Source organism: Corvus kubaryi, unplaced genomic scaffold, assembly GCF_017639235.1.
Source record: "Corvus kubaryi isolate FWS band 111438036 unplaced genomic scaffold, C.kubaryi_AGA036_p1.0 132, whole genome shotgun sequence".
Classification (NCBI taxonomy): domain Eukaryota; kingdom Metazoa; phylum Chordata; class Aves; order Passeriformes; family Corvidae; genus Corvus; species Corvus kubaryi.
The window spans coordinates 3,714,416-3,726,595 of NW_024580666.1; the positions used below are offsets into that span (position 1 = coordinate 3,714,416).

Genomic DNA, 12,180 nt, shown 5'->3' on the forward strand with positions numbered 1-12,180 from the left:
GACTTGCTGTACTTTTGCACAGTGAAAGTGAAAATGTGGCAGACTCCCACTGCTGCTGCTGTTTGCTGTGTGTGTTTGCACAGACTTTTTCTGACCTTGGTTCATGAGATCAAAGGACTGAAGAGGAGCAAAGATTTCACACTGATCTCTAGTAACCTGTCCACGTTGCAAAAAAAAAAAAAAAAGTTGGATACTTTGCAGTTTTTACCTGTTTCTTTTCCTTGTAAAAGGGGAAATATAAATAAAAATAAATTGTTCTACTGCCTTAGAACAAAGCAGTTCTATGGTTTTTTTTGTAAAATGTGAGAAGTTTGTCAAAGGTAAGCAATAAGAAGCTTCCAATGGCATTTAAAATCCATAATTTAGACAAATTACAATTCTTTACTTCTGCTTTTGCAAGGTATCCAATTCTGGTAGTAAACTTTGCTTTTCTTTAGACAGACAGTTATAAATTTCTTTTTTCCTTACTGCCTTGCTGAAACCTGACAATGAAAACTGATTTTGCATGGCAGGTTTAGATCTAAGAGACTGTCTAGTGTTATGTAGGAACAACAATAACACAGGAGAACTTTTTATATTTTCTGTTCCTTTTTACATTTTTAAACTAATACAACCCTTTAAAAACCCCATCCAAGCAGGAAAAAGCAAACCCATACATTTGTGGCGCCATACTGAACACAACTAGCCATTCCCTTGCTTCTGTATCTTATGACGACAATAAAATTTCTCTATGAGTTGGAAGTCTGCATTTTATAAAAAACTGAATAATTGACTTGAAAATCTGCTGCTTCTTAACACTAATATGCTTATGATGTTTATTTCTACATTCTGCCTAGATCTCTAAAGCTCTGTTTCAGCAGCAGGGGGAGGGGGAAATGATATGGAGCAAAGGAAGAAGGATGAAAGACTGAAAACAAGGGGATAAAGGAGGGAGTCTGCAAAAAAAACCCACTCAACCTTTTTAAAATTTACTATTACACTGCTGGGAAAGAAACATTAAAAACCCCAAAGCCCAACGTGTTTTGTTGATAGCATGTCTACAGGCAGGCATAATCCCATAATGATATTCCCACCTATACTGTTCCATTTAAATGTGACTGACTGTACACACTAAAAATGACGAGAAAAAAACCCCCAGTCTTATACTTGGAAGATTGGCAAGGGTGACACAGATGTGCAAAAAATCATGCCTCTGCCCATGATCTAAATCAGAACTGCTCCAAGTAGGTCAAGCGTTGTTCATTTTCATTTAATCAAAATTAACACTTATACTCCAGTTATCTTATACCTAGCATTAATTAAACATTTGATTTACTGCTGAGGTCTTAAATAACCTTTTAAGTGTAGTATTTCTAACTGTCCTGTCACACACCTTTTGTCATGAATTCAGTGACGATGTAGATTGGTTCCTCAGAAACGACTGCGTACAGTGGCACAAGCTTGTCGTGTCGTAGTTTCTTCATGATCTGAGCCTCCTGCAGGAAAGCTTCTGGCATCATAGTACCAGGTTTTAGTGTCTTGATTGCTACTTTTGTGGTTCCATTCCAGGTTCCTAAAGAAACAGATCAGGTTTTATTCCCCACTGTAACAGTGAAGAGATTTTCTGCTGAAACTATTTCTTTGCTTCTGTTTTTTTGGCTAACAGAATAATCATAAACTAGAACTATACTGAATATTAATTTTACAATTACATGCATGATCATAACTGGTATTCTTGCCCTTCACTTCTTTATGATATTATCTTTTCAGATCCCAATACTTATTTACTTAAAATACTATTAAAACTTTCACAGGAACAACCGAAATGTGTCACATTAAGCTCTTACCCATCCACACTTCACCAAAACATCCTTGGCCCAACTTAACTTCCAGCCTCAAAGATTCTCTAGGAATCTCCCAGGCATCTTTTGCTAGTCCCTGTGTTTGTGGTTTCACAGTGGGACACACAGTTGTTAGCTTATGACACAGCCCATCGGCATGTTCTGAAAAAACAGAAAAAATAGTTAACAGCTTCACAGTTAAGCAGGGGTAAGACTGTAACAAAAGCAACATCCTAAAGTTGATAAAAAGAACTAGTCCATTTACTTTTTATTGAAATCAGAAATAAATTTTAGAGTTGTGAATTTTAAGAATAAGTTATGTACACAGTCCTTTTTCCTCACAGTAGGCACAGGGTAACATTGGGACACTGGAACTTGGGCTTACCTCTGTAGTGTTTCACCAACTTCTGTAGAGATTCAAATTGTGCTCTGGTTGTGATATAGTATCCACCATTGTCAAGTTTCCTGATTTTGTAGTGTTTTACATTATCACCTCTGACCTCATCCCAGTCACGTATAGAAAGGGAATAAGCACCTAGGAAACAAGGCACATCTGGTTCTTCAACAAAATATAAAATCACATTTAATGTATCTTGCCAACATAACAGACACATACATACCTTTAGTGGTTTCACTCTCTCTTACTAAGAAAATACCACGCTGGTTCCCAGGATTTAAAAGTAGCCTTTCTGCATCCTTCCTGCCCATCTTACCAAAATACCACCTAGAAAATTTAAAAGGAAATGTGTAAATAAAAGCTTCCTATACTTTGGTACTCATACAAGCAAAAGATTTAGAAATCTCAAGCATTGACTGGACTACTAATATTCCAAAACAGTTACTGAGCTACAAGTATCCCAAAGATCAGCAAAAGCAATGACATCCATATAATCAAAAGATGAAGATGACCTATTTCTACATGACTCTCGTTTCTACAATTTACAAAATACATGTAAAGAGGCCTATATCTGCAAATACTATGGTTTTCTGCTGGTTTAACAATGGAGAGCAACATTGAAATGAACACCCTCCTCAGGTTAAGTTTATAGGCCAAGATGAATCAGATGACACACTTTGGCAGCACATTCAATGCTGCAGCAGCTAAAACTCTCTTCTTTAAGCAGTTCTGGCTTTGTTAGAAAACAATATTTAATGCAAAGTGGGTATGCATAAATATCATTGGATGACAGGTTCATTGAGGCTGGAAGGGGCCCTTGAAGTTCTCTGGTCCAGCCCCCTGCTGCAAGCAGGGTCAGCAGTGAGATCAGACCTAGTAGCTCAGGATGTTGTCCACTTCAGGCTTGAAAACCTTGAAGGACAGACCATCAACCTGGTGCAACCTGTACCCCTTCCTGGCTGTCCTCAGGATGAAAAAGTTTCTTAGATTCAGCTGGAAACTCTCCTGTTTCAATATCTGTTGCTTCCCATCTTTTTCTACCTCAGTAGAGGGAGCACTTTTTTCTACCGATCATTTAGGAGCAACCCTATGGTAGGTGTCATTTACTTCTCTATGAGTAACATTTCAAATTGCTGAATCATTCTGATATCAAAAAGAACACAGATGTTTTAAGACTTGCATTTTTTCTTGCCTTCAGTTCTTTCACAAAAGGAGTTTTTTCTTCTACACTCCCACAGCATGCTCATCCTGATGAACAGCCTGCACACAGCACTGTCCTGAGCCAGTGATAATTTTAAGGTCCATCTTCATATGAATCCCCAGACTCAGGAATAACACTTATTTCTAATTACATTTTATTTTGATTAGGTGCCTCAGAAGTTACAAAGTGATGCTAAGTGTAAATTTTTGTCTGTCACTGTCTTATCATCAAGCTAATTTGGCTTCATGAGTGATGGGAAAAGTAGTATTGAAAACTGCTGCAAAACAATGGCTTTGTGGGTGAAACATTTTCTGGGGAAAAAATGTAGATAAAGATGGATCACTTTGTTGGCCATGAACAGAATGGCCTGTGCAACCACATGGGAATTTGAAACTTATTCTTACATTTTGTTCTATTTGCAGTTTGACTGTTGAAGGAGATGTGCAAAATTAGAAATGGGTATGAGAGTATACATGCTGAAGACAATTTGGATGTAACCTATAATCTTACAGAAGCAAACTTGAATCCTAGTTCATAACTCCACATGAAAATGCCTCTTCCCTAGACTACTACAACAATTTACAACCTACATTGCAAAGTGCTGTTTTATTTCACTACCTATAAAGTAATAGTAGGGTTGAATTGCTTTCTTTTTTAGAGACAATTAAATGTTTATATTATGGTGTCATTAAAAAAGCACACAAATAATATGGATCCTGTCACAAGCAGTTTCTGCTACAAATGCCTTCAGGCTTAGAAAAAGCCACTTAGACAAAATCCTAGCAACTTGGGGCTCTGTACTGCTTTTGCACTGGTAACTCTAATTGCAGTCACAACACAAAATCTACAAACACTATCAAAGCATAGGGCTAACAAACTCTAAAAGAAATGAACTGTATTCCAAATGCTGTGGGGATATTTCCTAAAATTAGCACTGGCTCTTTAAAATAAACACTTTTTAAAAGCTTCCTTATTCATCACCCTTCACTCTCACCTCTAGTCATCGCATAAACCCATTACAAATCCCACCACTCTGTTCTGTCAGTGTTTAGGAGCCATACTTTCTTTGTAAAGGGCTATCATTTCCATTTTATCAGCACTGCAGTTGTAATGACATAAGCTTTTATTGCATAGTTTAAAAAAAGGAAACCTTTGCCTTTTTTTTCCAAAAAATAAACAAGAGTTAGTAATTTTAAAACCAGATTAAACTCAAGGGTGTAAAATAACGGAGCATCTTTGATGTAATCATATTTTAATAGCAAAGAGCCAAGTGAGAGCAGCAGCAGCAGCATGCTAAAGTCTCAGCTTGAGATTCAGGAAACATTTGAACATCAGGCACTTTTCCCAGACGTGCAGTAGCAAACAGAGAAGTGCACAGATCATGTGTCAGAGAACTGTTATTGGCACTATCATGCCTGTATATTGAAGCAAGAGCTGTATACAAAGCAACTTTGTATTTCTAGTACAACAAATACAATCCCTTGGAACAAGCCTAACTAAACTAAAACTGTACTCCAACCTACAGGTTCCACAGTCATTTCATGTGATTGTTGAAGCACTCCACGATGTTCGTAAATAAATGTTAGTAAATAAATGTAGGAAGTACTGGTACACAAAGCAGTGTAATTTTCCAAATTCATAGCAGTCCTTAGCATATAAAAAAATTTTGTCACCAGAAAGTTATTACAGATTAATAGATTAGCAATAATTGTGCATGCAAATGCTTTTTTAGAATGTAAGGTTAGCTCAGACCAAGGATACAGCTGATCTTGACTCAGGGTTTGGCAAGCAAAAATAAGGATAAAAACCTAGAGTTGATGGTGTATGAACTCTTTAGCTAAAAGCCATCCATTTTTGCTTTACATGATACACCAGGTGTGTCCTTCAATTTTTACCACTCTTGAATTCTCCCATCCTTTCTCCTTTAGCCCTGCATGTAAGCAAGCAGGCATAAAACATCCGCATGAGTGTCCACCTCATGCTTACTAATAATTTATACATTTGACATAATCCAAGTAGCATTGCTTTCCCTTCATTAGTAGTATTCTCCTCCTTTACCCTGAAATGTTACATATAATGAATTAAAAAATAGTATCACCGCAGGGTACAAAGTGTAGAAGGACAGTAAGATTGACAAGATACAGCGTCTTACTCTTCTGCTTGAATGGAGTCTGCAGGAGCTACATAATTGCTTGGGATGTAGCCTGTCTTTCCTGTAGCAATGGACCTTGCTTCCCACCAGTCTCCTTCCCTGCAATGAAACATTAATTACCTCTTCCACATACAAACAACACGTAATTCCGTAGCACCTGTAATGTACTCGCATATGAAAGGCAGGTAAATTTAGGCAACATGTTACTTTAATTATGAAGGCATCTAAAATAGTTTGTGCTGCACCTACATACCTCTCATGTTGTGAGCAACACAAATACCTCTTAGTGGAATTTAATATTTTAAAGATTTGGGGCTTTTTTTTTTTTTTAATGTAAAACCAAAATGCTTTATGGCAGAGACGTGTAAATAAACATCTGAGTTGTCTAGTCTTCATCTGCCTCTCCAGATCAGAGAGCAACTCCAGGTGCAGAGTTTGGGATGGAGAAGTACATGCCCCCACCTTTGCTGCCCCGAAGGGGTAGCTGTGCCTTGCTAGGGCAGGGAGGGGAAGGAAGTCACACAACCAAGAAGAGGCCACAGTTGCTACAGTTCTACATCTGCACCCAAACCCTGATCTCAGGCTGAAAAGTTACTGTCTTAGCAGTATTATACATTGCAACCCCATGCTTGTTGAATATTGAATGCCTTAAAAAAACAAAAACCAAACCAATCTACTCTTCACTGAAATAGGATATACAGATCTCCAAAAGAACTGAGGATCTAATTATTCCCAACAATGCAGTGAAGTCTGTGAATGAGAACACTTACGTGTTATTTATTATCTGGAACCGTTCGCCTTTCTTAAATGAAAGGTCATCTGTAGTTCTAGCTTCATAATCATATAAGGCCACAAATACAGTAACACCACCTTAGAAAAAAGAAAAAAAATCCCATAGGATATAGCAGTAATGTTCCAACACTTGATTTAAGGACTTGTGTGTAAAATAATTGATCATTTTTGATTTGGAAGCAGCAAACACTCTGAGTTGTATCTCATTTTGGAAGCCAGATCAATAATCTGCTCTTTTCTTAAGGCAGAGCAATGCCTATAAACAGATATTCTGAAAATATGCTTCCACACCACAAAAGGCCACTAGACACATCACTGGAACTACATTAATAATTACAGCACTTATATACAGAAACCTGCATGATGCATCATCAGTAAAAAAAAACCCCATAGCTTCTTTATTAAGCTTGCTTCTTGTTAAGAAATGCAATTCTGGAAGAACCTACACCACCACAATGGTTAACCATCAGCCACTAATTTTCACAGAAGTTTCTGTTGAATTTAGCCATAAATAACTGATGCATTCCCAACTTTTTGAGGTTACACATCAAGACCTACTCAAGGAACTGAACCAGAAATAAAAGTATTCTCTTGGGGACAAAGACATTTCTCTGCTTTAGCACTAATGATTTTTTTGATTCCACCAGGTCTCCCCACTAGTGATGCAGATCCTTGCTGAGGATGATCCATCAGAGAACAAGGACCAAGACAAGTCATGTGAGGAACAGCTGCACTCCATCAACCCTAAGGAATATGCTTTCCCATCCCACTTCTGGTATAGGGCACGCTGTTGAACATGTCCCCCAGATAGGACAGATGTGAAAGAGGTGGATGGTAGGAAGGCTTCTACACTTACCAAGAGGAAACCTTTTTCTATACTTTAAAGAACTAATCTATAAAACTGGGCTAAAAGAGGAAGAGGGAAAGGAGAACAGGCTGTTTGAGATGTACAAGCTACTAGCAAAAATAAAGAACTATGTACCATAACTAGGAGAAAGTTAAAATAGAAAACCGCAAATAGACAATTCAGGAAGATTTTTTTAAGCCCTAGAAATGCTATTTCTCATCTAACGAACATTTAAGAAGCTTAACGATGGTCCAAGCAATAACACATTTTTAAATACATAACACTACATCTCTAATACGCACATATGTATGTACCAGGATATACATGTCCACCAAGAGAAACATGTTCCATCTAATTTTAGATCTCACAGTTAATATGGCAGTGATCAGAAAGGAAGAATACATAATGCAATGGGGATAAGTCTATATGCAATATTCTTTTGCAATGTACACTGTCTTAAGAGCTCCTGATCACCTAAATATTTTCATTCGATTTGGCATCTTCCTGTGATTACAGTCTCTCAGCAGGCCTCAGCTGGAAATGAATTTACAGTTCCACTAGGAAAAACAGAACAAAAATCCCCACAGGGGGTTAGAGTAATTGAAGGCTTTTTTTAAAGTGTGATTTATAAACTGAAAATGAATTAAAATATTCCTTAGAAGTTAGCAGCTCCTAATTTAAGTTAAAAATCAAAACAGTTCTACAAATTTTTGCCTTTATTACTACATTATTTTGATGACACAAACTGATATGTGGAGCAAGAAAATTGTGAGGATACAAACATACTCACACAAACAGAAAGCAAGTGTTATGGAAATAAACCATCCCCAGAGAGTTCTTCTGCAGATGAACACAATCAATACTCTCAAGTCACAATATCACAAAAATTTTTAACTGCATATAAAGAAACTGGGAGACTCCATGAGCCTCGAAAAACTTCAGCTACCATAAAACCTCTTTTTGTTCTCAGTCACAAGCATTGTTTTTTCATAGCAAAGAATAATAAAATACTTGAAGAGAACAGTATCAGCATAGAATGATTTAAGCAAAGATACTGTCAAATGATTTTTCAACTCTCTTGCAGCTGTTTTCTTTGTGAACCACTGTGAGGTGATCTAGTTTAGCTGCTCAAGCTATCTGTAGCCACAAGACTTTCCTTAAGGATTTTCCTTTCATTAGGTCAGTATTCCCATCCTCTAATCTATGACTGGTTTTGGAGAGAAGACTTTACCCTCTTGTTCAGCATGGGGATTACAGAGCACTAGTACTTGCACAGCTTCATGGAAGGCAAGAACAGCAGCCCATTTTTCTGTTTTCATTTTCAGCAATATTCTATGAATTCAAAGCATCTGAAGACAGACCATGTGTAATACAGGAGCAGTGTGACTAACTCAGATTTCTTCTTTTCTGCTCTAGAGGAATAAAAGATGGCTCAACTCTATTCAGCCTCACTACAGGCCACGATGACAACCATATCATCCTCTTGTCACACATCACTGATCAACTGCGTAAGTACTACTGACACTTACATCCTGTTTGACAAGCCCATCTATTCTCCTCTCTTGTGAAGCAAAGGGCAACAGAATGTGATCCAGTGTTTTACTGGTCACAAACACAAAAAGCTTACAGCCAGATGAAGGTTGTCATTTCATTCACTCACAAAAACACCCAATTTCGACTGATCTGAAAAGCAGTACTTAATTTACCAAATAATTGTTAGCGCAATTTTATCTATGTATATACTTATTTTTTTTATTTAAAATGTGTGGTTTTTTTGTGGATAGGCTGATTTTACAGAACGAGGAGGAATAATTTAATATGCAGTATCATTTTATCTAATTGCAAAACAATGGGAGCATTCACACAAATCAGCCTGCCTGCTGATAACCGATTTCACACTGATGAGGTATTAGACTCTCTTTTCAGGAGAAATCTCTCTTGTTGACTCTGGTTCAAGATATAACATGCTTAACTACCAGCAGGAACAAGAACAGGGAACAGAACATCCTGTCTGGTCTCTGCAGAAAAGGATTTGTGGTACCTGGTGTGGGGCCACATCCCTGATGTCTGGTTATGCCCAGGAGTGCCTGCATGCACTGCTGGAGATTCCTACATGACCAAAGAACCAGATCTAGTAAGAGGTTCTTGGAGGAGATGAAATACAATAAACTTTCCTCAGCAGAGCTAATGAATATGAAGAAATGCTGCCCTTATTTAAATTCTGCATGTTCATGCAAAACAGGGATTCAGAGCTGACTCATAAATGATACAGGCTAGATGTTCATTTTAATTATTTGGCTTTTAATGTATTCCCAAGAAAAGGACTACAAGGTGATCACCATTACCTGACAATTCATACTTGGTTTCCTGAATTGCTTAATGTCAAGGTCAGAATGCATCTTCACAGATCTCAAATTTCTCGTGTTTAAAAGACTTTAAATGCCACAGTAACATTGCAAACATTTAAGCACTGTAATTGTGCCAACATTAGAGGTTTGTGGGAAAACTAGAAGTAGACTAATAAGAAATTATTTACTCTGTTTTGTGAAGTGTCTGTGCAGAGCTTCTGGAATAAATGTCTTTCTTTCTTGTGCCTCTCAAAAAAAGAATAAATCACAGCTTCCTCTCAAAAATATCCATCTAAACTGTGAAATTAGCTATGTGGACAAAATCAATATTTTTGTGTGTTTTAAGATTTTGATATAACGGTGAGTTTATAATACCAAATGTGCATGTTGCCTTAAAATGCTGTATCCTCTATACCTCAGCCAAGAAGGTCTCTGTGCGTTGCAAATTCTATTTTTACATTGCCCATTTTGGTTTTAATATGACCACCAACAATGAGAATTCTGCTCTTTCATTTCATACGTATTGTTCCCATAGTAAAATACACAGAATATAATGCAAATCCTGTTTAGCTTTATAAATTGATTCAATGTTGTACTAATATAACTTAAAGTAATCAGACTTGAAACCAGTTTAAAATATCAATTTCCTGAATCTGAAGTGTTTTTCATTTTGTACATCTCTCCAAGTTTAAAGCCATTATCCCATATGCATCCCTTCAATAGCTTAGAACTTCTAACGTAACTTCATCAACTATTGCCATTATTGTCTTTAGTAAAATTTCTCTGTGCTGTGATCCTAATTGTCTCCACAAAAATAAAAGCCTAAACACCCAACCTCCACGCCCCAGTCACTAGTGAATACAGGCTGCATTATTATCTGAGCAGTAAAGATACTGAAAATCAGGAACCTCTAAAAGACAATTTATTTTAAATTTGCAATTTATTTCTGCACAGTGAGGTGTCATAGTACTTTTTTGGCTATGACTGTCAAGCAGCTATAATAATAAACAATAATAATAGCATCATTTTATGTAACACTCACCTGTTAAAGTACTAGGATATGGACTTGGCACAGCTGAAAATGAAGATGATGCTCCTCCAAAGGGTGTCATTCCTGAAGGCCCTCCAAAAGGAGTCATGGAATGACTATTAAAATTAACTGCTGATCCCTTTATTGACGGTGACTGTGTTGCTTGGCTGGAATCTGATCCATAATGACTGACATGGGAAATAACAGGTTCCGGAGCATTTTCAGTTCTGTATTTCATGGCTGGGCCTTTACCTTCTTTGCTTTTAATGCACCCCATGGTTGCTTCTGTGAGAACGAGAGAGGGGAAAAAAAAAAAAAAAGAGTTCACCTTCATGTTGTGTTTTTTGATAGTTAACACAGAATATTCCCAAAAAGTTAACCCAAATGCTAATATATTACTGTTAAACCCCATGCAGGGTGTAAACACTGATGAAAAAGTGTTCTGGAGTAAAATTGAAACCATTACCAGACCAGGGAAGCCCTAATTATTTTCCCTTACAACTTGACATACTAACAGCACACTTGGATTATTCTTCATCCCAGTTACTTGATTGACTGTAAATGGCAACAAAGGAAAAAAAGGGAGAATCAGGCAACAGATGAGGAAAAGACACTGGAGTCTTCTACAGCAGGGTGGAGGGCGAAACAGATGTGACAAACCCAGAGTCAATTACAGGAAGTAAATCCAAAGCAATTGTACAAAGAAAACGAATGGGGCATTCCTGCTTTCTTTTTTAAGCATCTGTGCAATCAAGTCTTGACCAACTGGTGACAACTAACATTTTTAAAGACATAGAGAAGTTTTCATCCATTGCCAGCCCCCCAAATACATCTCACAAACAAACTTCAGATATTCACAGCCACAGGATAGGGTTAAGCTCTAGAGTAACTAAAATTGCAAAAAATTAAGAGTAATTACAATATCCTTAGGGGTTTAGAAACTGAACTGTGCCCAGAGAGGTGACAATTTATATCCCTGATGGCCCAGGACTGCCACCAGCTCCCACTACAGGCAGACAGTGCCAGTGCTGTTTACCGTGGGGACACCTATTACCTGCTGCTGAAGGGAATCAGAGAGGAGACCTGTCGCCAGCAATTAACACTGACTGAGCCTTAAGAAGTCACCACCTGCCATTTTTCAGGTGGTCACAACCGGTAGCAGGCATTTTCTGGCTTACCCCAGCTGGGAAACAAATCAGGAAGAAAAGCAGTGTCTATTAGATGCAGCACTAGTCTGGCATTAAAATTCCTGCATTATTCGCAGGACGGGGTTTAAAAATCTACTCTAACTTCAAAAGTAAAACCTCGACAGACATAGGAAATCAACTGCTCCACATTCTCTAATGAATCAATTGAAAAAATAAACAGCAGGAGTCTGAAAGCATGAAAACCACGTATTTTGGTAAGTACAACAACAATTTCATGGACTCCAACTAACAATTAGGGAAACACCGTATTTCCCAATGTGTGTCTAATTATATTTTTTCCTTCTCAATTCCTTCTTGCCTTGTTAACTGTTAGACAGAAAAATGGAATAAAGTAAATTTTACTAAACAAATACTGCCTTAATAGAGTCACACTGAGAGAAACTAA

General features: G+C 37.4%; 1 protein-coding gene across 2 annotated transcripts in view; it reads right to left on the reverse strand.

Annotated features, from left to right (window-relative positions):
• Window positions 1–12,180, reverse strand: part of YES1 (YES proto-oncogene 1, Src family tyrosine kinase) — a 51,106-nt gene that overhangs the window by 6,469 nt on the left and 32,457 nt on the right. For both annotated transcript variants that reach the window (XM_042030268.1, XM_042030277.1), the window contains exons 2-8: window positions 10,600–10,872; window positions 6,341–6,440; window positions 5,571–5,669; window positions 2,441–2,544; window positions 2,206–2,355; window positions 1,827–1,982; window positions 1,373–1,552 (exon numbers count right to left, since the gene is read on the reverse strand). In XM_042030268.1, the coding sequence (XP_041886202.1) occupies window positions 1,373–1,552; window positions 1,827–1,982; window positions 2,206–2,355; window positions 2,441–2,544; window positions 5,571–5,669; window positions 6,341–6,440; window positions 10,600–10,864 (1,054 nt within the window). In that variant the 5' untranslated portion in view covers window positions 10,865–10,872. The remainder of the gene's footprint in view (window positions 1–1,372; window positions 1,553–1,826; window positions 1,983–2,205; window positions 2,356–2,440; window positions 2,545–5,570; window positions 5,670–6,340; window positions 6,441–10,599; window positions 10,873–12,180) is intronic.